Below are 23,905 nucleotides of genomic sequence, written 5' to 3'. Positions count from 1 at the left end.
TACAAGTGTCGTATGTGGAAAACTACTCTGGGATGTGCACAGGTCTTATCTCCTGGGAAAGCTGCAGAACTGAAATATTATTTTGTCTACAGAGGTGACCATAATACAATAGAATCTTCTATTGAAGCAAGAAAGGAACTGGACGTAAGTCTATGTCCCTGAATAACAAACTTCTGTAGAGACATTAAATTCTGGAACAAGAATGTTTTGACAGCTGAACAAGACAGAAACCTGAGAAACCAAGAAATAAAAGAGCAAATGACTAAATACGACACGGAAAGAACAACGGGAGGAGCAACAAAAGATTAAAGAAAATTAAAGGCCTCTATTGGACTGGATTTTTGAAGTTAAATATTATTAAAACAACCAAATCTGAAGAAACCGGCAAGATGGACTGAGAAAAATTTGGCTGCGGACTTAAGATCTCCAGGCCGACAACATACAGACAAATGGACATGGGGAATCAAAACCGGGGAAGGGAGGGGGAATCCTAGAATCCAAAGGCTTTGTAACCAACTTTTTGAACTTTTCTATATTTTCTATCTTATATTCTTTATAACTTTGATATTATATGTTTTTGTTTTTTGTTTTTTTAGAAAGGGGGAACTCGTGGAAGGAATGAGAGCTGATCTTGGGGGGAAAATTTTGTTCTATTATAAGACGAGGAGTGACGTTAAGATTGTGTAAATTTAAATTGGTTTATGAGTAAAATATATTAGGCCTAAATTGGGGATGAGAACTTGTGGAACCAACTTAGAGAAAGGGGAATACAGTCGGGAGGGGAAGGAGGAAGTCCCAGAAAGAAGGTTATGAAAAGAAGGGTCTAAACTAGTTTCTCTTTTTCTTTCTTTTCTTTATCTTTCTTATTTTTCTTATTCTGTTATTATTGGAAATTTTAATAAATATGATTATAAAAATAAAAATAAAAATCCCAGGCGGAGGAAGCCTGGGAACGTGGGATTCAGCGGGCACCAAGAGCGCCTCCCCTACTCGCGGGGAAACCCATTTTGGGGCTCCGGAGTGAAGTGGGGTGAGCGGCACGGTGCTTCGAACTGATTGCTACTTTTTAAAAAAAAATTATTGGTTTTTCACATTTTATATAGACAAATACAAACACAAAAACAGACAAAAAAGACATGTATAATATCAGAAAATCTTATTTTCCTAACCTTACTCCCTGACTTCCCCCCACCCCCTCCCTTGCATCCCTATTCCCAAAATTATGTCAGCAAATTGGCATTTCTCCTCTTATACATCATAAATTTAGTCCTTATATAAAAAGAAAACAAAATAAATTTTTCTAAGTTGGACCCCAGTTCTCTTCCGTCGATTTCCCGATTTATCTTAGATAAAAGCCATATTAACTAAACCCCATAATCTTGAGTGTTGTTAAATATATCCTTCCCTCCCTCCCATCCCCAATTTGCGCCCCTTCCCAATACATGTCCAAAATGTCAGTTCTTAGCCTGGGTCCCACACGTCCGAGGCTCTCAAGTCTCTTTCAGTCCCTCTCCGCCGGTCTTGTTGGTAGTCTTTTATGTCGGTCATCAAGTCTCGAAAAAGTTCTGTCAGAATCAACCCATGATCTCTTCCCATACACATTTTTGGAAACTGCTGCTGAAGAATTTCCACAAGGCCTGGATCTTCAAAATCATAGTCAAAATCAAAGTCAGTGTGAAGGCCCCAATTATATTTCTTTATTTTAAAGTCCTGCATTCCATAAATTCCCGGGGCCTCCACTTTCGTCTTTTGCATCTTTCGTAGATTTGTAGTAAACTTAATCCAAAGGTCTCCTTGCTTATATTCCACAGGTGTCAGTTCCTGTTTGGTGCTTTTCAGCTTTACTTTCTCTTTTTCTTGTTTAGTCTCTTCCACTTCTTTAGATATCATTTCAGATTCAGCTGTGGATTCTTTCTCATTCAGGTCCTCACTACATTCAGCAGAACTGCTTGTTCCGGGAGTCAAGGTCATAAGTTGTTTACTTATAGCTGAGGTCTGCTCTTGTAGGGTTCCCACCAGCTGGAACATCCTTTCGATTTCCACTAGTATTTTTCCATCCACAGCCATTGTAGTTTCACAGATTTCCCCCTAGAGGGAATCTGGATACTTAGTGTTCTTTTCTCCAACAATCCTCAAACTTATTGTTGTTACTTTATTTCCAACAATTTTATTCAATTGTAACTCATTTTAATCCAGAGGGATCTTAAGTAAAGGTTTTTCCACTTTAAATTGCCCGTTTGACAGCTTTGACAGCTGTCAAACTCTGCTCCTCTTACACAAGCTCCGAAGCAGGACGCTCCCGGGCCCGGGAGGGGGGGTTGTTTACAACAAAAGAGGAAACTTCCGAAACTCCACTCTCCTGCTCAAGATTTCTTTTTTACGAAATCTTGGAAGTTACTGTCTTTTTTAACTCACCCCTTATAGGGTGGGCTCTCCAGCTTAGTTCTTATGTCGTTGCTCTAAATCGTCTGCAAAGGGGGGGTGCGGACTTCCTTTTAGCACACCCCCGGTCATCTCAAATTCACAGGAAAAGTTTCTAAAAGTCCAATTCCGTTTTACTCACGGGTTATTTTTCAGTCCGAATTTCAAGGAAGGAAGTCAGCGCTCTCCAGTCATGGCTCGCGGCTTCACTCGGCGGAGGTAGCGATCGACTCTCAGCGCCGCGCCGCCCCCCGTATCCTCTCCGCAGCCTTTAAAAAGGCTCTTCGTGAATCAGGGGGCGTTTAAGGCACCCACCGAGTCTTCAGTCCGCAGGCTTCCGCGCCTGCGGTTTTTAAGGGTCCCCGTGTCGCCGGCACGGCAAAGACCCATCCTCCGCTGAGCCGATTCCCTCCGGAGCTCGGAGGGGATCCGCCATTTCCAGATCGCGCCAACCCCGGAAGTCCCTGATTGCTACTTTCACCGAGTGAAGCCGCACAGCTGTTGCCAGAGAGCGCTGACTTTTTCCTGTGGACAATTGGATTTAAAAGTAACTATCCGTGAGTAAAGTGAAGAATTGGAGTTTTAAAAGTTAAATTAATTTGGCACTGAAGCAGGAAGGTTTAAACAGGAAGTCCGCCTTCCGCTTTTGTAAATAGATTGAAGCAAAGACATTGCAAGCTAAAGTCTGGAAAGTCGTTTGTAAAGGACTAAATTTTCATCAGCTAAAAACACCAACCCCCCCCCCCCTTGGAAGCAGGAGAAGAGGGGGAAAATATTAGATTGTTTAAACCTGCAGGAGAGAGAGTAAAGAAAGATAAATTTCCACCGTCTTGAACCTGGGAACGGGGTGTCAAAGACAGACGCTTTGGGGAAGTTCATTGACTGCGAATAAAACGTTTTTTTGACAGATAGTTAAAAAAGAGAAACATATTGATTCCAATGTTTCCTTCTGCATATAAAAAGGAATAAAATATCTGGAAAATGAAAGTAATTTTGTTGCTGGAGCTGCTTTCAAAAAGACGGATACAAACAGAAATTGTTTCCTCTAGAGGGAGCTTGTGATACTGTTGCTGGAGTCGATCTGGGGAATTTTACAGCTGCAGAGATTAAAGATCGTGGGAACCTGACATTGACCTTGAGCAAGAATGTGTCTAGAAGTTTTAGTGCTTGCTCTTTGCAAGACAAGCGCTTTACTGGAACAGCTACATGAAAAGATGGATTTGATGACTGTTGCAGTTAGCAATTTTGGACAAACGGTGAATACCTACATAGAAACTACTCAGGAACCATCTCAGGAATTTGCTTTGACAGGGCAAGTTGTGCAGAAGACAAAGGAGGAGGTTGTTGCTGAACCTCAAGTAATAGAAATGGAGATAGCCGCAGCCTTGCAGGAAAATAAGTTGTTGTTTCTGACGACTGAACCTGGAGAAAATCAGATTGGGAGAGATGGAGTACTGCTTGGTTTGGAGATGGGAAGCTGGATGGATCCCCCTATGCAGGGATGTTCTGACTTTTGGGATCTGGTTGTGGGCCAGGGGGAGCTTGGAGTTGTGGGGGCCCTTAACTTTGGAGGGACTTTGAAACATGCCTTCAAATATCTTTTGGATTTCAGTGCTGACTGTAGAGAGTGGGCTGACCTGTCGAGAAGGGATAAAGGCATTGTCAAGTTGGAGTCTCCCCGAGATCTACCCCTCAGTGAGAAAGGAAGGAAATTAAGAATAAGATCAGCAGAAGATAAAGTAAAGTGCAGGTATAAACATGAAGAAGACCTGCAGAAGGGACATGGAAAAGACTTAAGAGCCTCGGATAGAAGGTCACCAGGTTAATGGACTAGATGGAAGGGATAGAAAGGACTGACAAAACCCGAGACCAGGAAGAAGAGACGATGGATGAAGATTGGAAGAAAGTTTAAAAATTCATTTAGAGAATTAGTGTAAAATTAACGAGTGTTAGAAAAATGCTGGAATGAAACTATTTGGCTTTAGTAGAAATACTATAAGGAATTATATATAAATAAGTTTTAAACTCTAGGGCTTTTTATGGTAAGATAAGGTTAAAATAAATTAAGGTGATTTAATGATAGAATATAGTGAAAGATGGAAATGATTTGCTGAGATAATTAATAATTAGAATACAAAAAGGGAGGTGTGAGGAGGTCAATGAAACAAGTTAACGAAAGATAAAGATTTGGGAATATTGGATTTGTTTTTAAATTTTTTGTTTTTCCTTTTTTTGTTGGTTTTGATGTATTGTGTGTTTTGTATTTTTCTTTTTTTATTGACTTGTATTGCCTAATTCCTTGTTTTTCTGATTATATATATTTTTTATATATTTTTCTTTTCTTTTCCTTCTTTTCCTTCTTCTTCTTCTTCTCCTTCTCTCTTTTTTTTCTCTATAATTTTAAACTTTCAATAAATAGCATTTTTTTAAAAAAATAAACTGCTGATCATCGGAAACCAGCCACACACTAGCCCAGTGGCGGCCAAACTAGGCCCTCCAGGTGTTTTGGGACTACAACTCCCATCATCCCTAGCTAACAGGACCAGTGGTCAGGGATGATGGGAATTGTAGTCCCAAAACATCTGGAGGGCTGAGTTTAACCACCACTGCACTAACCCAAAATATTTTGTCCTGTACCTTTAACAATGGGGACTTAGCAGGTGGCTTTTTCTGTGGCAAGGAAGGGAAAGTGTTGGGGACAGCTATCAGAATCACAGGGGTGAGGCAGCCTCAATAATCATCCCAGATCTTGAATAGATTTACTCAAAAGTAAATCTCATTGAGTTCAATTGATTTTAGGTCCCGGGTTTTGCTCCAAAAGGCTCCCATGGGATTGCATACAGATCGACATCATCCCTTCTGGTGATTAACAATTGCTGCTAGAGCACCTGCCCCTAATTTAGTGAAATTGTGGGACAGTTTTTCTTTATAAAGGGGACCCAATTGGATTCCACCATTTAGAATATGTCTGTTTTGTTTGTGGTCTGTGTTGTGTCAGTGAGGAGCTATCCTATAAAAAGAACTGGATGAACTTCAACTATTTGGACTACACTCCTTTGGAAACATGAAGAAGGCAGAAAAACTGCTTTGCAGGTAAAGTGCTTTGAGAGAGGGTTCCTCCTCTCACATTTACTCAGTTTTGTCTGATCTATTTACATGGTTAATTCCTCTCTCTCTTGTTTATAGAATATTACTGCTGTTTCTCTGGTTCCAGTCTGGAGTAGGGAGGAATGGACCAGCATTTGCTCCTCCAGGTTGGATAAAAGACTCAGTTGCTTCCTGCCCTCTAGGGGAACTCTAAAAATTGTGTATCTTCACGTTGTGTGATTACTGTATTATTATTGTAACTGTAAAACCTTTAATCCCTTTTAGGTTTTATAGAGAGCACCTGTTCCTCCAGTATGTTTTGGGTGAAGCTGGATAAGTCCTTTCTTCAGGACAAATTCTTCACAGTAGAAATAATTGGTGAGCTGTAATCCATGGGGAAAGATAAAGAGGGTATCACTTCATGCTTGCAGCCTTACTCCTAAGTGTACATGTTCCTTTGGGAGTATCATTCAATTATATCAGGGTTTCCCAAACTTGTTTTTTTGGACTACAACTCCCATCATCCCTAGATAGCAGGACCAGTGGTCAAGGATGATGGGATTTGTAGTCCAAAAACAGCTGGGGGCTCAAGCTTGGGGAAACCCTAGATTCTATCAATGGGGCTTACTTGGAAGCAAGTGTGACCCAATTAAGCTGTTTACAAGAGGACGTAGGTTTTTCTCAGTGATAATTCAGTAGCTCTAACCTGAAAAGTTCATTTACCATCTATGTTTACATGTATTCCTTGAGTTTATTGCAGACAGAGCTCTAATAAATTACTGGGGGAAGCCATGAAGTAATAAGTTTCTGAAGGGGAAATGTTTAATGGCCAAATTGGGTTCCTGGGTGACCTTGATTGTGAAAAACTGTTCCTACTGTGGGCAGGAAGACTGAACTGAAAACTACAAGCCCTTCAGTTGCATTAAAATAACACTTGAGCAAGTGGTTAAAGGATGGGTGTGTCTGTCTGTTAACCAAGTTTGTTAGTGTCCATCTTCATCAGATAGTTTTCCTTGAAAGCGAAAGGGATGGATTCATAATCCCATTTCCAAAAACTGCTTATTCAAGCCTTGCAATGACAAAAGTATGCTAAATTGAAATTATAATCTGTCTTAAACCAATACCTTCTTTTTTAAAACACACACACACACACACACAACCCAGAGGACATGCACCATGAACACTGCATTTGAAGGCTATTTTTAGCAATTAACTATGTTGTTGGGATAAACAGTTGGCTCCAAACTCCACTGAAAATCTCTAAAGATGGTAGTACATTCTTAATTGTGATGGCTTGTTTGACCAGAATAAACTAGCAGCTAACACTCTGTTGTGTGTCTCTCTAGATCCCTCTGGTGTCTCGGTTTTGCTTGACGAGGAGCTAGAAGCTCGCTGTGGCTATGTCCTGTCAAATGATGTGTGGGGTAATACCATATTCCGGGCTTCTTTTCTTGGCTGTCATGTTATAAATGAGGTGAGGCCAACTAATGTTCTGATTCTATACTCTCAATATCAGCAGTGCAGGAAAGGTTAATGTGCAGTATTACTGTTCGGTGCACCCTACCAGAATGAAATAAAAACATTTGATCTGTGAAACTTCTGAGAATTGTGGCAGGGACTCCTGACTTTGAAAGCTCCCCTCATTCAGTCTAATCTTTGGTTTTACATTGAGGTAGCTGCTTTTGAGTCTTGCAACGCTAGGATCCCTAGCTCAAAGGAGAATGGATGGTAGAGAAAGGGAAGCAGAGGCTGGATTTGATTTTCCAGAGATGCTGGATTTCCCCTTACCCAACTGGGGACCTTCTGGATGAACACAGAGCATTTATCTTGATTTATTTAAACAAAGTTTACATGTAGCTTAGACATAATTCAGCAGTGCATTCATCCTGATTTGCCTGTAGAGCGTTCTTCCTGTTACTCATTTGTTCATCTGACTTTCTTCAATGCATTCCTATGTCCCTTCCTGACTTCAGAAAGCCTGCTTAAATTTATTTTTTGCTGCACTAGTTACAGAACACTCTAAAGGTAAAGGGACCCCTAACCATTAGGTCCAGCCGTGGCCAACTCTGGGGTGGCGCTCAGCTTGCTTAATTGCCCGAGGGAGCCGGCATACAGCTTCCGGGGTCATGTGGCCAGCATGACTAAGCCGTTTCTGGCAAACCAGAGCAGCACACGGAAACGCTGTTTACCTTCCTGCCAGAGCGGTACCTATTTATCTACTTGCACTTTGACGTGCTTTTGAACTGCTAGGTTGGCAGGAGCAGGGATCGAGCAACGGGAGCTCACCCCATCGCGGGGATTCGAACCGCCAACCTTTTGATCGGCAAGTCCTAGGCTCTGTGGTTAAACCCACAGCACCACCTGCGTCCCTATCCCCCCAAACATTGCAGTCACTAAGTAATGAGTACACCACCTGTGCTTTTTTTCCTCCTTTTTGCCTGCCCTCTGTGTACGTATTATGCTAAAAAACACCAGATGCACTTCCAGGCTTCCACACTTTGCAAAGATCTCTCACACATTTGAGGAGATGCTGACACAGGAGTGCAACATCATATCCCATTGCAAAGAAAGTGGATACCTTGCAATAAATTAGCAATGGTGCTCTTGCAAAACAAATCTGCTCCCCCATGCAAAAAACAATGATAAAATATTTTAGTTTATTGAGGCAAGAAAGGTGACAGAAAACTACCGTGGAATGTGCAGGATAACAGCCACGCTTTATAATCTCCATGCAGTTGCTCAAATATTTTTTATCCGGAAGCCACCCAGTTTTGGATCACACAATGACAAATGTCATGAGATGGGCAAGAGTCTTTCTCTTCCTGGATACCCAGGGAAGCAACTACTACTGAGTGAAAACATGATTGCCATCTTTGTGGATACCAGTCCTCCACACTTCCTATAGATAAATCCAGCTGGTAATTTTGAAGTTGCATGTGCAGAAAAGCAGAATAAATCATTCTTCTTTTCATACAATTTAGTGCTGGGCCCAATGTTGTCAAAATGGAGCCATTCAAACAGGTGAGGAAAATCAGCTGAAAATGAAAAGAAAGAAAAAATCAGGCAAAATAAACCTAAAGAGGGGTACCCCCAAACCATGAGGACTAAGTGAGCTCAGCAAACATATAATTTTGAAAAGGGAGAAGTGTGAAGAGAGAGATGAAATGGAGTATCCAGGAAAAGAGCCATCAATGATGTGCTTGACTACTGAATAGGAACACTCCATACTTCAATATTTTGTAACAACTATTTGTTATAGGTGTTCTGCTGCCCAAGCATGCTAACCCACACACATTTGTGTTTTGACTATCAAGAGAAATGTGTGATGGGGAAGCTGGGACTATTATTTATTTATACATACATACATACATACATACATACATACATACATACATACCCTGCCCATCTGACTGGGTTTCCCCAGGCACCCTGGGCGGCTTCCAACAAAATATTAAAAATACAATAAAACGTCAGACATTTAAAAAATATCCTAATGAAAGGCCATAGATGCGGAGGCAATGAGAAAACAACTCTGGGATAACATATGCTAGCATTAAATTAAGTTATTTTAAGGAACCAGCTATGTCAGATTCTCTGTGAAAAGCTCTGGGTTGGGTTTTGCAATAGAACAGCAGCAGCAGCAGAATCTGCTCCAGGTGATGCTCATGACAAAATCTATAGAAGCTCAGTGTTCTCCTCAGATATTATCTCCTCCTTGAAGATGTAAACTACAATGGCACAACTGATAGTAAATGCAGCAAACTTTTATAGATCATCACCCTGGCTTTATTAAGCACTTTCGTGTGGGGGGGGATGCATCTCTGTCACTAATTTCAGTGTTTTCTTCCCAAACCAATATCCCAAATGATTGCAGATGGATGAAAAGTTCTCTCTTACTTTAAACATCAGAGTGTCCTTATTCCAAGACCTGAGGGCAGCTACAAACTACCAACACCCTATGCGCTGCTCCTACCCCACATGGGCTCCAAGGGAAATTCTGTGTGAAGAGAATTACATGGAGGTAAGAAATGGTTCGATATGCTTCATAAGAATGAGTTGGTATAAAAATGATAAGAATGTAAGAGCATTTAGCTAAAAGATTATCAAAATAAGACAAAAATTAAACAGAAGTATCAAATATTTAAAGAAGCAGAAAGGGAAGTTGAGGGAAGTCGCAGGGTAAGGGGAGGGTTTTTTTTTCTTTTCTCTTATATGATAAATGTGTTGAATATTAAATTGTAAAATCTAATTAAAAAATTATATATAGATAGAATGAGTTGTGCTACCAATGATCCTGCCATGTGCAGGATGTGAGCAGCCTTCCTCCTTTGCACAACAAATAAAAACATTGGAAACTTAAGTTCTCTAAAATAAGGAAACTGCTAGGAGGGAACTGAACAAATTTGGACCTCATAACCTGTTGCACATTCTATAAATAAGTATAATCTCGTTTCAAGGTATCAGTGAAGACCGATGTCCCTGTGATTTCGGATTATGAGACTGCAGAATGGATGTCTGCATTGCCTGAGGTAAGAGGGGGAAAGTATATGATATGCTGGTTTTTGTAAGTTTTATTACCTACCTTTCATGGTAAGAAACACTCTAGAGTTGACTTATGGCAATTCAAAAACAGAAAAACTTAAATTTAAATCCAATGAAATATCAGTTGAAATCTCTCTGCCCCTTTCTCCCTCTGAAAGAAATGGTTTGTAATAAGCTGTCCATCCTATGTGTATACAGTGGTACCTCGGGTTACATATGCTTCAGGTTACAGACTCTGCTAACCCAGAAATAGTACCTCAGCTTAAGAACTTTGCTTCAGGATGAGAACAGAAATCGTGCTCCAGCGATGCAGCGGCAGCAGGAGGCCCCATTAGCTAAAGTGGTACCTCAGGTTAAGAACAGTTTCAGGTTAAGAACGGACCTCCAGAACGAATTAAGTACTTAACCCGAGGTACCACTGTATAATGGAATGCAGAGCCAAGTGCAGTCATTATTTCTGGTCCACCAAAGGAACTTGAAGTAGTGGTTTTGGATTTTTTAATTTATTAAAAAGGGAAGGGGAGTTGTTAAAACTTCATCCTCACAACCGTAAGGTAAGTTAGACTGAGATAGCATTACTGGTTCAAAGTCACCTAGTGAGGTAGCAGGTATTCAAACCCAAGTTTCACTGGGCAACATCTAGTATTTTGTCTGCTACGACAAATCACATCAATTCTGGTCATGGCATAGTTTCTCCAAAACCTCAAAGTGCCCACTGAGAGGAATATCTCCATTCTGCATGGTGGATCTGTAGCCATAACTAGATATCAGCCCCCCTTTTATGTTCCTAGCTTACAAAAATCTACGGCACTTCAAACCCACTGACAAAAACTTTACTAATATAGAAATAGTTGGGTATTCCTCTGGAATATATCTAGTTCATGAATGCCGGTGGATTTTATGGCTGGTTGAAGATTTGTACTGAAGTCTAGACCTTGCATAACATTCTTTAAAAGCTTGTAATGAAATTGAAAAATTGCTCATTTTTTGTTCTGAAGCTTAAGCCGCTTGAAAATGCTTATCAGCCTAATACACTCCCCCCCCTTTTTTTAGGCACGAAAAGTTCTGTATCAGATATGGCAGCTGATATTCTATTCTCCTTCGGGGAGAAAGAAAACATTGGTGAGTGACGCTGACAAGCTTGGCTACAGTTTCAATAATACGCTGTCGAGAGTGTTCCTCAGGTCTCCCTACTCCACAAATGAAACAGAACATTCAGTGGTGAGTTAATCCTACTAGGAAGAAGATGGCATTGCTCAGATAGGTCTCATATTCCAGCTGGACTAATAAAACTTTACCAAATGTTTTTTCAATAGGCTAATGGGGTCACTATGAGCACAATCAGCTCCACTTCCATGTACAGACAAAGATGGCTGCTTCTGTTGATTGACACCACAGTGTCATGCCCAGTTGGTGAGTACCTCCCTTCCCTTTCCCTTAAAAAGCATAGTTCATTCCTACAATCCAATGTGACCTGATCCTTTCTAGGAAACTGTTTCCTTTATGACCCTTTTCATGAAGTCCCATGACACCTGGTCAAATGCCTTTTCCGCATCTCTTGATATTAAAACAGCCTTTTTGTCTGAGTTTTCTCCTTGGTATTCTAGTAAATCTATTACATTCCTCATGTTGCTGTGTAATGTATCTACCTGGCAGAAAGCCAGTTTTCTGGGAAACTGTTACATGAATGTTAATACAAGCCAGGACCTACAGCAACTTGAGTTGTATGCCTACTGTGTTCATAAATAATAATAATAATAATAATAATGCATGTATTAGTACTAGGTCTTAAAATAAGATTTGGCCAGTATGTGCATGGGTGGTGTTGCAAGGTGATTCACAAACATTAAAATGGGGCCCCGTCGCCCAGGGGAGGCTCCAGAGCTGGGGGACGCGGAGGAGCCCCCCCGAGGCCTAGTAAGGCCTCACGAAATGCGGCGGGCCTCCCTGCGGCCTAAAAAAGGCCGTCTGGGGGCCACCAAGGCCCTGGGAGGTGACTGGGGACCCCCCTCCACCACCCGCCGCACCCCAGGGCCGCCAGGCCTGGCAGGGGAAGGGAAGGGGCCGCGTGTGGCGTTGCCTCCCCTCCCCGCGGCCCACACACCCCCGCAGGCATGGGGGCAGCTAGAGGGGCCCCCGTGCCACCACCCAACACCCTGGGGCATCAGGGCCCACCTAAGGAAAAGGATCCCCCTTTTGAAGGGGTATCCTGAAGTCCATTACCCCCCGTTATCCCTTGGGATCCCTCTAGTGGGGGGGGGCAAAGGCCCCAGGCTTACCTTTGGAGCGAGGAAGTCCAGCGATGTCCTTCCTGGAGAAGCTCTGGAGCCAAGTGAGGATTCCTAGGTAAGATCCTCCCTCTATTGTGTGGGCAGGTAATCCCTCCCCTACCTGGCCTGGTCTCCTTGGCAACGCTTCCCCCAGGTGGGATTGGACAACTGACTGAGGTAGGCGGAGACCTCCAGGTATCCCACCTGAGGGAAGGCAAACCAAGCCTATGCTGTTGGAGCCGCTCCAGATCTAGGGGCTGCACGCGTCCACGCAAAGGGCGCCCCCCATTTTAAACGGGGAGCGGTCATTGTATGCCTACTGTGTTCATAAATAATAATAATAATAATGCATGTATTAGTACTAGGTCTTAAAATAAGATTTGGCCAGTATGTGCATGGGTGGTGTTGCAAGGTGATTCACAAACATTAAAATGTTACCTCCTGGTGATCTTGCCTGTTTTTTGTCAAGCACTGATCTGAGTCTTACTAATCGGCAGATGGTACCAGCTTTACGGATGTTGCCATAGTATGGACTGTGCCAAGTATTGTCCCCCGATTGGTCCTTCAAGAACCCGCCTTTACATCCCATAATATATCAATGGCAGTCGATGGGCAAAGAATAGAGAATCCTGAACATTTCGGTTATTCGCTGGATCGTAACAACACACACATTGTAACTACTATCCCAATTGGAGCGTCTGGGGGCAGGTTAAAGGTAAATGTGATTTTTATAAAATCAAACAATATGGAAGCAGACTCAAGTTGGTATACCAAAAAAAATGCAAAGGGAGTTTCCATTAATTCAGTCAGCTGTTAGATCAGCACTGCAGTAAAGCAAAACCCAACTACTTATTTCCTTTGCATATAGATATTGCAATCAACCCAGCTGCCATAGGGTAGGCCTGTCTCCTGACTTGTACTGCATATGTAGGTGAACTCTGAGGCCTCATGATATGGGTTTACAAACTAGAAAACTGTATAAACTCGCCCCATGAAACTTCTGCTCATGTACAACACTGTGACCTGCCTTTTGGGTCTCTGAAGGAATGAGGTCACTAAAACCTTGCGACAGAAAGATTAGTGTGTTCGTGCTGACTTCATATTGCCATTGAAGTGTTATGAAGCCTTAGATGGCTGAAATCATCATACCTGAGAAATCAAATAAGGGTGACATGAGTCCTCTTAAATATATCTATGCACCAAATCAGATTTTTATAAAGGTGTGCAAAGACATTCTTGGTGGCTGCTTTTTAACTCTGGAGTGCCCTTCCTCTAGAGTTTTCTGAGCCTGCCTTCAGAAAGCAGTGTGATATACGGTATTTCTATTCAGAATAGCTTTTGACAGTATCATGTACTGCCAATCTTTCCAGAACCCTCTGGATGGGGCAAGCTTTGAAGTCAATAAAGTGTTAAACTTCTGTTATTTGGGACAATGATAGATGCATTTAAGCACTGCAGAACAGAATGTGGGAAGATACAAACCCTGTATGTTTTGAGTTCAGGGGCATATAACTACTTAACTGTACAGGTGGTTTTCACTGCTGTTCGTCTAAATCAGGCATGGCCTAACTTAGCCCTCCAGATGATTTGGGACTACAGTTCCCATCATTCCTGACCACTGGTCCTGTTAACTAGGGATAATGGGAACTGTAGTCCCAAAACATCTGGAGGGTCAAGTTTGGCCATGCCCGGTCTAAATGAATCTACTTTCCTTAACACTTTTTTCCCTCTTGTAGAGCACTGTATCCAATGGTGTCTATGGGGCAGTATATAGCATTGACTTATTATTGGAGCATACCTGGACAGATACAGATTGGCACTTGACCAAGTACACTGTGATTAAGCAAATCACCACACCCTTCATGCCTAGAATACCAAGAGTAGTCAATAGTAAGTGGGGCTAAGATACATCTACTTTTCAGTTATATGTAAAACATAGGATTGCTGCTGGGTCGTTGTACAAAGCTGTGCCTTATTGATAAAGTATTTTGTTTTTGTTTTTTTATTAAGAGATGAATGTACTTTCATTAGTTCCTCTGCTGGGTTTTTTTTTTTTTAAATAAAATCTTCATTTACCATTTGGGATCTAATCCCCTAGTCCTGGGTCCTAATATTAACTCAAAGATGGTATGTGGAAGCATGTAAATGCATGGCTTGTAGCTTTTTTGTCTCAAAGGTGAAGAAAACAATTCTGCAGTAAAGGGTCTTGTTGGAGGGAGAAGACTAAGATCCCAGTTTCTTACTGACCAAGTTTATTTTGTAGGTTCCTTTGCAAAATAGATCCAACAACACATGGGCAGAATATAGATCCTTAAAGAAGACCCTTTCTTCTGCATGGAAAGATTTTGGGAGTCAGTTTACTAAACCTACCAGTTATTACCTGTGGATATACCAGTTGACTTCCATCATCTAGTTACAAAAAACATGTAGATCAGTTTACAGAAACTTGAATTCTCACTCCCCACGCCCCCAGTCACATTCTTAAATGAGAGTAAACTAGTGGTAAATTCTCCTGAGAGTTTATTTTCAAAGTGGAGACCACAGGAAACAAACTGTGTTCTAATATTCTAGTTGCAGGTAGGTAGCTGTGTTGGTCTGCCATAGTCGAAACAAAATTTAAAAAATCCTTCCAGTAGCACCTTAGAGACAAACTGTTACTGGTATGAGCTTTCATGTGCATGTATCTGAAGAAGTGTGCATGCACACGAAAGCTCATACCAATAACAAACTTATTTGGTCTCTAAGGTGCTACTGGAAGGAGTTTTTTTATAGTGTTCTAATGCACTGTTCTTAAAACTTTGAGTCCTCGGATATTCTTGGACTAAAATTCCCATGATCTCCAACAAACACCTGGGTGCCTTAGGCTGAAGAACACTGTTCTAATATTCATGCCTTCCCAGTGACAAAATGCTTTTGTCTTAACACAGACACTGTTCCAGAAACACGACTCTTTGATGTAACCTTGGGAGTCTTCCTTCATGATGTCATTCTGGTAGCACTTAAAATAGGAGAGGAACAGCTATCCCGTAAGGAAGCACAGCAAAGGGGTTACAAGATCTCTGACATTCACTTCCCCAATGGAACAATAGGCTTTCAACTGGTAGTACCTTTTGATGATCCCAACATCTTAAGAGAGGTAAGGCAGCTAGGCATGATATCTCACTGGGGCAAGCATTGTACACACACAATGGTTGAGCTACTGGTAGGTTGGATACAAAAGCTATTTGAGTCTCCTTATGCATGTATTTTCTTGATCCCGGAATTAGACACTAACTCTAACCATACTAATGTGCATATAATTAACTTGATCTTGGCAAATATGCATGTGTTTCCCTGCACTGACCACTCAAAGTATTGAGAGTATTGGGAAACTTTTGCCTCAATAAGTTTGATCTTGTGCTTTCTAGTATCTTACGGTAAAATATTGTTGGGAAGTGGTGTTGAAAGGTAATATGAAGGTACATGTGGGAGAAGTTCATACCTAGGATATGGTGGTGGGGAGAAAAACATCTGTGCAGCACTAGAGATCTTTCTATTGTCGTCCTTCCAAATTGATTTTGGCATAATGCGACTATTGCCTTGAAAATCTGTTCTGATTAAGCTAATGCAGTCAAATTCTCTCTCTTCATGGGTTTTATAAAACTTGTTTAAAGTATGTGAACAAAAATGAAACCAAGTATCACCTTCATGTGAACTACACTCTGAATGTGGGACCTCAGCTGAAGTTGTATCACCACCCTGCCGACATAGAATGCATAATTGCAGATGTTGGTAAGTTGTTTTGTCTAAACTGACAAGTTATAACTCCTGAATGGCTTGTTTAAGTTGCATGCACGATAGCTAGACAATTCCTATTGTATCCTCTAGAAATATAAACCACTGGGAGCAATGAAATCTGTGTGTAACTGAGTAGATGAGCCAGTAAACTGTCTGGATAGATTTTCTTTCTTTGCTTTTTAAGAGTTTAAAACTCTCATAGCATGTCCTAAAGAGGTCTCGTTATCCAAAGGAGAGGCAAATATTTGCAATACGTAACCCCAAACTGTATGATAGCAGTCTTCTTTAGGGCTCTGGGTTCCACCATCAATGCTAATTTGAAACAAAGAATCTACTTCTACTTTTCTTTTCTCTCACTCCATGACTCCTCCATTTTTATTTTTATATACATTATTTAATCACATTTTTTTTAGTGTAAACCATCTAGGGCACAACCCAAATTTGACTATGTACCACCAGTTGGAAGACCAAGTATGCAGATAAACTGTGGGAAATCTGTGGCCTTCCAGATGTTGAGGGACTTCAACTCTATTGGCCATGCTGGCTGGGGCCAAAGGGAGTTGGGGGTCCCAACAACATCTGAAGGACACCAGGTTACCCATCCCTGATATTGATACTCTTTATATTTGCAACCAAATGGAAAACAGTTACCCAACAGAGAAGCAGTTTCTGGTGTCCCTACCTGTTAGGCAATTCAATGTTAAGCCACGCCTGTCAGAAGCCTCATGAGATGCTATATTTCATACAGCTTTTTTCAAAAAACAACAACAACATTCACTTAGCAACTTTCTTTTTTCCTTTACAGAACTACCAGAAGGCATTGGGTACTGCGACAAAGAGAACATGTATTTAGCTGTTCCGATTGCAGGCCTATACAAATACTGGAGCCTATATATAGGCAGTAAGCCACTAACTCAAGCCACTGCCCTCGCAGATGGGTATTTTGTTACTGCAAATGATACTCATCTAATATTGCAAGTGCCTCTCTTTGCTGTTGGGATTATTTATGAGGTATACAACATGAAGGCCTTGGTGCCTAAAGCTTCCTTATCTCACTTGATGGAAAAGCAGTGATATAACTAAATGTGATTTTCTAGGGATGGGGAGCCAGCAGAACTCCAGATGTTGCAAGTTCTACCAGACCCCAACTAGCAGGGTTAATAGAGATGATGTTGTTGTTTAGTCGTTTAGTCGTGTCCGACTCTTCGTGACCCCATGGACCAGAGCACGCCAGGCACTTCTGTCCTCCACTGCCTCCCGCAGTTTGATCAAACTCATGCTAGTAGCTTCAAGAACACCATCCAACCATCTCATTCTCTGTCGTCCCCTTCTCCTTGTGCCCTCCATCTTTCCCAACATCAGGGTCTTTTCCAGGGAGTCTTCTCTTCTCATGAGGTGGCCAAAGTATTGGAGCCTCAGCTTCACGATCTGTCCTTCCAGTGAGCGCTCAGGGCTGATTTCCTTCAGAATGGAGAGGTTTGATCTTCTTGCAGTCCATGGGACTCTCAAGAGTCTCCTCCAGCACCATAATTCAAAAGCATCAATTCTTCGGCGATCAGCCTTCTTTATGGTCCAGCTCTCACTTCCATACATCACTACTGGGAAAACCATGGGAGCTGTAATCCAAAATCACCTGAAGGTCCACAGGTTCCCCATAGGTTTTTCTTCTGCAAGGATATGTGTCGAAGTATGGATGCCAAGGGAGGGTGGACCGTGCCTCAGATGATAGCAGGGGTGGGCCATGCACAGGTTCTAGGTATGGAGAAAGGGGTATTCACAGGACTGTGTAAGCTAGGACGATTATCCTTTCAAAGCAATCCTAGCTGATTAGTGTGGCGTTTGTACGGAGCCCCCGGTCGTCTCATGGACTATTGACCCATACACCACTAATCTGCTGCCACCAACCAGGTCCTCCCTGGTAAATCCCTTAGCCTCAGTCAGGTCCTCAAGTTAACAAAGAAGAGTGTAGTTTATTGCAGACACAAACAAACTTTAACTGCATTCCAAATGTTACTCTTTACCTTTTTAGTCTTATTTTATCCTGCCTCTATCTCTTCTACCTCCCCTCACTCAAGAACCCACTGCACTAACTGTCTCTCTATTTCCAACTGCCTGCCAACTGCTTTTCCAACTGCCTTTCCCAACCAACCAACCCACTAAAACCAACCAACTACCCACCAACAACTAACTCAAACCTCAGGCTCAGCCCATTTATAATCAAGTAGGCTCCGCCTCCGACTTTCCTATTGGTCTACATTTTAACCCTTTCTTCCCCCCCCCCCGTACAGACATTTTCTAAACGAACAGGCAAACACCACAGTTAGTCAATTGGGTTTTAACTGATGATGGGCTTTTAATTTATTTTGGTTGATGAGATGATGGCTCAAATGCATAATTTTTAACCAATGCTAGAACATATAAATGAAGTTATCCTTATAGATACATTTCTTATCATGTTTAAAGGAAGTGTCATTTGAGAGAATTCGAGCCAGGTTTGATCTTCTTCTGAAGAAAACAAGCACTATGGAGACTTTGGATATCTTCTCTGTTAGATGCAATTTTCACTCTTCACAATTCATAGGTGAGCTATATTCCAGTCCAGTTTATCACTAAAACAATGTGGAGATGTCTTATGATCTTTTTTAAAAAAGTTTTTTATTTATACTTTTCAAATTTCTACATTTCACATTCCAAAATTTGACTTTCTTGCAGTTCCTTAAATTTATTTTTTAGTATCTTCTGGAGATCCAAATTCATTTAACTTGTTCATTTAATTATGTGCTGTAAATATATACTCTCATAAAAGTGCAGGTTATTACAATAATCCTGCTAATGTTTTTATCTGTTTACAATTTATCTGTAAATATTCAATGATTCTTATGATCTGGTTTATTGTCATGGGCTTTTCTTAGTGTGCTACCCTAACGGAACAGTAACCGTCTCTGCTCTCATGAAGACTGTGCCATCCATTGACATGGGCAAAACTAGGCTGAAGGACAGCACCTGTAGGCCTAAGGAGTTTACAAAGGAACAAGTCTTCTTCCAGTTTCATGTTTCTACTTGTGGCACTTCACTAAGGGTTAGTCCTTGGGCGAAGGGTGTGGAGAACAGAAGGGGGAAAGTCTGCTCTTTCCAAGCATGATGAACCTGAAATATTTTTTCCCGGCAGTTTGAAGGTGATCACCTTATTTATGAAAATGAATTATTATTTGAAAAAGAGACTCTTCCAGGACAGGGACCACCAACTATCACAAGAGATCCAGCATACAGGTAGGAGTTACTTTTTAAAAAAAGATGAAACCAGCACTACTCTAGTATCTAAGAAATGTCCCTCTGTTGCAGGCTGACTATCTTGTGCTACTACCCAATCAAAGAAACACTCATGCAAAGTGCTGTGATCTATGGCTCCTCCTCCTCTTCTAGAACTCTTCCTACTGGCTATGGCACAATGATGACTAGGACAAATGTAGCAGGTAAGCAATCTTGTAAAATGCAAAAACCTGGAAGTATGTAACTTCATTTTGTGTGTGTGTGTGTGTGTGTGTGTGTGTAAGAGAATAATTATTAAATACTTTCTTCTCCTATAGGCCCTAGAAGAGCAAGGCAAGTTCTACATATCACCTCAAGCATCTTCAAAGGTAACATTTTCCTAAAGGGAGAAGGAGAGCTATACTAGAACTAAAACTGAATATATCAATTGCTTTAAAAATAATGATCTCCTTCTCTTTATTGCTCTTGCTGTTGGCAGATGAATCTTTCACAGAAACCTATGGGCAGCATTCGGTAGCTCTCAAATACTCAAGGGAACCTGTTTATCTTGAAGTCGAACTAAAAGACGAAGCTCCTGGTGTTGAACTGTTCTTGGATAACTGCTGGATGGCTGGGTCTGAAGAGTTTGGCGCCATTCCCCAATGGAGCATCATTGAAGATGGGCAAGTGGCTCTAAACAACTGTTCTATAACCGTATTGATCAAGCTTCGTGGACTAATAACTCTTATGTCTCCTCTCTCAAACAGATGCGAGAGCAAAGACAGTGGATCTGTGAGCTTCAGCCCAGTTACTAAAAGTGACAGAGTGAAATATCCCAATCACTTCAAAAGGCTGAGAATACAGATGCAGACTCTTCCACTGAGAAAGGTACAATCCAAGTGAAACAGACAGGACTAGAAAATATTCATTGTGCAACTTCCATAGTTGAGGCAATCGGTTCAGTTTTACTTGAGCATGACTAATTAAGAAGAAGAGGAAGAGTTTGGATTTGATATCCCGCTTTATCACTACCCGAAGGAGTCTCAAAGCGGCTAACATTCTCCTTTCCCTTCCTCCCCCACAACAAACCCTCTGTGAGGTGAGTGGGGCTGAGAGACTTCAGAGAAGTGTGACTAGCCGAAGGTCACCCAGCAGCTGCATGTGGAGGAGCGGAGACGCGAACCCGGTTCACCAGATTACGAGTCTACGCTCTTAACCACTTAATTACGTACTGTGCATTCCCAATCAAATGTCCCACCCCGCATTTTCAAATATATTGGGTGGGAAGTGCATGATAATGTTACCCAGTGAGCAGTACTTTATTTTAGTTTCTTTGGGATTCCATTCTATATGGCAAAAGCCGCTTAAGCCAAACTCCTAATGGAGTTCAGTAAAATAAGAATGGCACACAAAGGGCCAGTGCAAATGATGTCATGCAGGGGAAACAGAATAAGCAGCCCTAGAGTATTGGTACAAACATCTGACATCATCCCTCTTTGCTAGTAAACACTGATGGGAGGTCTGTGTAGGTCTTTTTCTCTTAAAAGTTCTGAATGGCATAGACCTGGCCTGCACAAGTTGTGATCCATCAGGTCAAATGCAGAGAACTCAATTGTTTTAATGGTTCCCTACCTCCTTGCCTTGGAATGCAAGAGGGGACTGTGTTGGTTAGGCTTGATCGGTGCTTTTATTGAGTACCTTCTTGCACACAAAATGAGTTTTGATGCATCACAGTTACGCAGGACTGCGCTATACTGTTGTCATCCAAGCACTGGTCAGAAGTGTGTCACTTTTAAGCAACTTTTTAAATGCAGGTGCTTAGCATATTGCTATTTGAAACAAAAATGTAAAACCCCACTACAACAAAGCTAGCATCTTTTCATAAAGCTTTTTTTAAAAGAAAGAAAGAAAAAGAAAGAAAGAAAGAAAGAAAGAAAGAAAGAAAGAAAGAGAAAGAAAGAAAGAAAAGTTCAATTAAGGGATCCTCTCCATAGAAATAAGGCTTGTTGAATGAGAGCACTTGGGTACAACATTTTCAGCTGTAGAACTTATTCTTGCAATTTTCTAAGCCTGCCTGAACAAAGGGTCCTTTAATTTCTCTCTTCCGCTTCTAGGTATACTTCCACTGTACTGTAAAAGTCAGCACCTGCCTTCATCTGCCTGGTAATGGTCTTCCAGAAGGACAATGTTTACAAGGAAGGAAGCTTGGTAGGTGCACCGCTGAAAACTCGGGAGATGCTGGCCATTAACCAGCTGCTGACCTTTTAATATATTGTAAGGTTACTTGACTTATCCCATAATTTCAGCGCAATGTTGTTGTTAAAGAATGGGGGGGGGGGTCACCAGCTCTTTTCAAACTTCCTGGTAAATATGCACCTATTAATTCCAGGAACATTTGACTATACTTGCCATACTTCAGATCAGCGTTCTGAAATCCACGGTTACGCAGTGGCTGGACCAGTCTTGGTTAATCACTCCTGAACAAATAAAGTAGTCGGAAACGCAGATATATAAGGTATGTTTGGGGAATTTCAATAAACAATATACAGAAGAAGTTACTTTTTTATATAGAATTGTGCATCTATCAGTATTGCTGATTGCCTGTGGCAATCCAGGGTTCTCCAACTTACCTTTCGTAGACCTACCTTGAAATTCTGATTAAACCTGGAACGCTTCGGCATGCAAAGCATAAATTCTACTCAGCTTTAGACCTCAGCCTTATAGCAAGATGGTATACAAGATGCTGTGTATGGAGGACGAAATAATGCCTTCGGTCTTAAGATCAGTAACTTAGGCCACAATTGGTGCTGCAATACATATGCAGTTAGGTTCTGCTGATGATTTAACCTGTCTGCACTTCATTGGTGGCAGATTTAAGCATGTCTAATTCTACATGGTGCTGGAGGAGACTCTTGAGAGTCCCATGGACTGCAAGAAGATCAAACCTATCCGTTCTGAAGGAAATCAGCCCTGAGTGCTCACTGGAAGGACAGATCGTGAAGCTGAGGCTCCAATACTTTGGCCACCTCATGAGAAGAGAAGACTCCCTGGAAAAGACCCTGATGTTGGGGAAAATGGAGGGCACAAGGAGAAGGGGACGACAGAGGACGAGATGGTTGGACAGTGTTCTCAAAGCTTGAGTTTGACCAAACTGCAGGAAGCAGCAGAAGACAAGAGTGCCTGGCGTGCTCTGGTCCATGGGGTCACGAAGAGTTGGACACGACTAAACGACTAAATAACAACAAATTCTACACTGAATTTTGGGCAGAGTCTCTCTCCCAGACTCTGAAACCATAAAAATGAACCCTGTAATCACAGACCCGCATAGGCCATAGGCAACAGTCCAAGACAATGGCCCACCACCTGGATCCAGAAACCTTTTGACAAATTTAGCAGCTTGATGTAGCCACACCTGCTGAATGAGAAGTTTGACTTAACTTTCACAAGCCGTCGACTGCTGATTATTCTAGTACGAAGAAGATTAAAAGTTCCTCCTTTCTCCAAAACAAACCAACCAACCAACCAACCCCAAACACCTACCTGGTACAAAACCCATGCTTATTTGCTGAATTCTAGGACAAGGGCAAGTCTGTGTGTGGTCTATGTATGTAGTAGGCACCCACATGTGCAAGGGGACAAACTGATAATTATTTTTCTTTTCCAGATATAGCTACACAACCCTACTTGCTACGGCTGGCCTTTGGATTTGGTGCATTACCTGGGACTGATTTAAAATGTACATATTGGCTTCCTATGGCAACACTTCATAAATAAAAATCTGGAGGTGCAAAATGTGAGTTGATCTTATTTTAGGACTGAATTTGCTACTTCGACAAAAGCATTTTGAATAATTTTGAATTTTGGGGGGAGCCAAGAGGCCTGTGGGGTGCAGTTACAAACCCAAATATTCAGTGCTGGACTGGTGGGGTCAAGACCTTTGTTTGCCAAAGGATACAGTCATACCTTGGTTGACGAACGCCTTGCGAGTCGAAAGTTTTGGTTCCCGAACGCCGCAAACCTAGAAGTGAGTGTTCCGGTTTGCAAACGTTCTTTGGAACCCGGACGGCCAACGCGGCTTCCACGGCTTCCAGTTGGCTGCAGGAGCTTACTGCAGTCAATTGGAAGCCGCGCCTTGGTTTCCGAATGTTTTGGAAGTTGAATGGACTTCATGCTAAGCTGTCACCTTCTTGCATAGTCTTAGTTACAAGGATAAAATGAGAGCCTCAACTTAAAATGCTTTAAGTGTCTTACAGTAGAAAGAGTCAAACTGTCTCATTCTGCATGACAAATTCATTTGTTCTTGGAGGCAAAATCACATTATTTTGTATCTACTCAATTGTACTAGACAGCTTGGCAAATATCCAGGGTTAGCTAGTAAAACATTTTGCAACAACCCATGCCTTTGCCATTTCAAGCAACACCAATGTAACTTTATTCCCCATTTTGTAAGGCCAAGAGTTGAATAGCTGGCTGTCAAGCAACAGCCTACTTTAGACCTCCTGCCAGGTGTGCATGTGGGCCAAACTACCTCATAGAATAAAACAAAGCCTTATGTAATG

At 41.7% G+C, this 23,905-nt stretch overlaps 1 protein-coding gene and 1 long non-coding RNA gene across 4 annotated transcripts; one reads left to right on the top strand and one right to left on the bottom strand.

Moving 5' to 3' along the window:
• The first annotated feature begins 5,470 nt into the window (after window positions 1–5,470).
• Window positions 5,471–23,138, top strand: LOC309528186 (uncharacterized protein). Its single transcript, XM_082215505.1, has 23 exons — window positions 5,471–5,514; window positions 5,608–5,675; window positions 5,794–5,886; window positions 6,855–6,982; window positions 9,383–9,529; window positions 9,966–10,037; window positions 11,104–11,271; window positions 11,367–11,463; window positions 12,818–13,035; window positions 14,057–14,210; window positions 15,248–15,456; window positions 15,974–16,091; window positions 16,903–17,108; window positions 18,561–18,678; window positions 19,010–19,176; window positions 19,267–19,367; window positions 19,440–19,570; window positions 19,685–19,735; window positions 19,846–20,029; window positions 20,114–20,234; window positions 21,461–21,554; window positions 21,736–21,861; window positions 23,011–23,138. The coding sequence occupies exons 1-22, from the start codon at window positions 5,486–5,488 to the stop codon at window positions 21,825–21,827; spliced, it is 2,766 nt and encodes a 921-aa protein (XP_082071631.1). The 5' UTR covers window positions 5,471–5,485; the 3' UTR covers window positions 21,828–21,861; window positions 23,011–23,138.
• On the bottom strand, window positions 8,051–18,318 carry LOC309528301. Of its 3 annotated transcripts, XR_014217630.1 has the most exons (5): window positions 18,119–18,318; window positions 16,780–16,924; window positions 14,691–14,729; window positions 9,406–9,505; window positions 8,051–8,543 (listed from the first exon to the last, which is right to left on the bottom strand). It is a non-coding gene; the product is annotated as an uncharacterized lncRNA (long non-coding RNA). The 3 variants fall into 3 exon arrangements; XR_014217631.1 differs by lacking the exon at window positions 14,691–14,729; XR_014217632.1 differs by lacking the exons at window positions 14,691–14,729; window positions 16,780–16,924.
• Window positions 23,139–23,905: the final 767 nt, after the last annotated feature.

The sequence above is a fragment of the Podarcis vaucheri genome (genome assembly GCF_965113315.1).
Source record: "Podarcis vaucheri genome assembly, chromosome: 3".
Taxonomy (NCBI): Eukaryota; Metazoa; Chordata; class Lepidosauria; order Squamata; family Lacertidae; genus Podarcis; species Podarcis vaucheri.
Note: the sequence above shows the minus strand (reverse complement) of the source record. Positions and strands in the feature narration are given on the sequence as shown.

What these genes read in the sequence shown, in the direction of transcription:
- LOC309528186 (XM_082215505.1), top strand. Translation starts at nt 5,486, where the DNA reads ATGAAGAAGGCAGAAAAACTGCTTTGCAG. An exon ending in AATACCAAGAGTAGTCAATA is followed by an intron (nt 14,211 to 15,247) that starts GTAAGTGGGGCT and finishes GTCTTAACACAG; the next exon opens with ACACTGTTCCAGAAACACGA. An exon ending in GACTAGGACAAATGTAGCAG is followed by an intron (nt 19,571 to 19,684) that starts GTAAGCAATCTT and finishes CTTCTCCTATAG; the next exon opens with GCCCTAGAAGAGCAAGGCAA.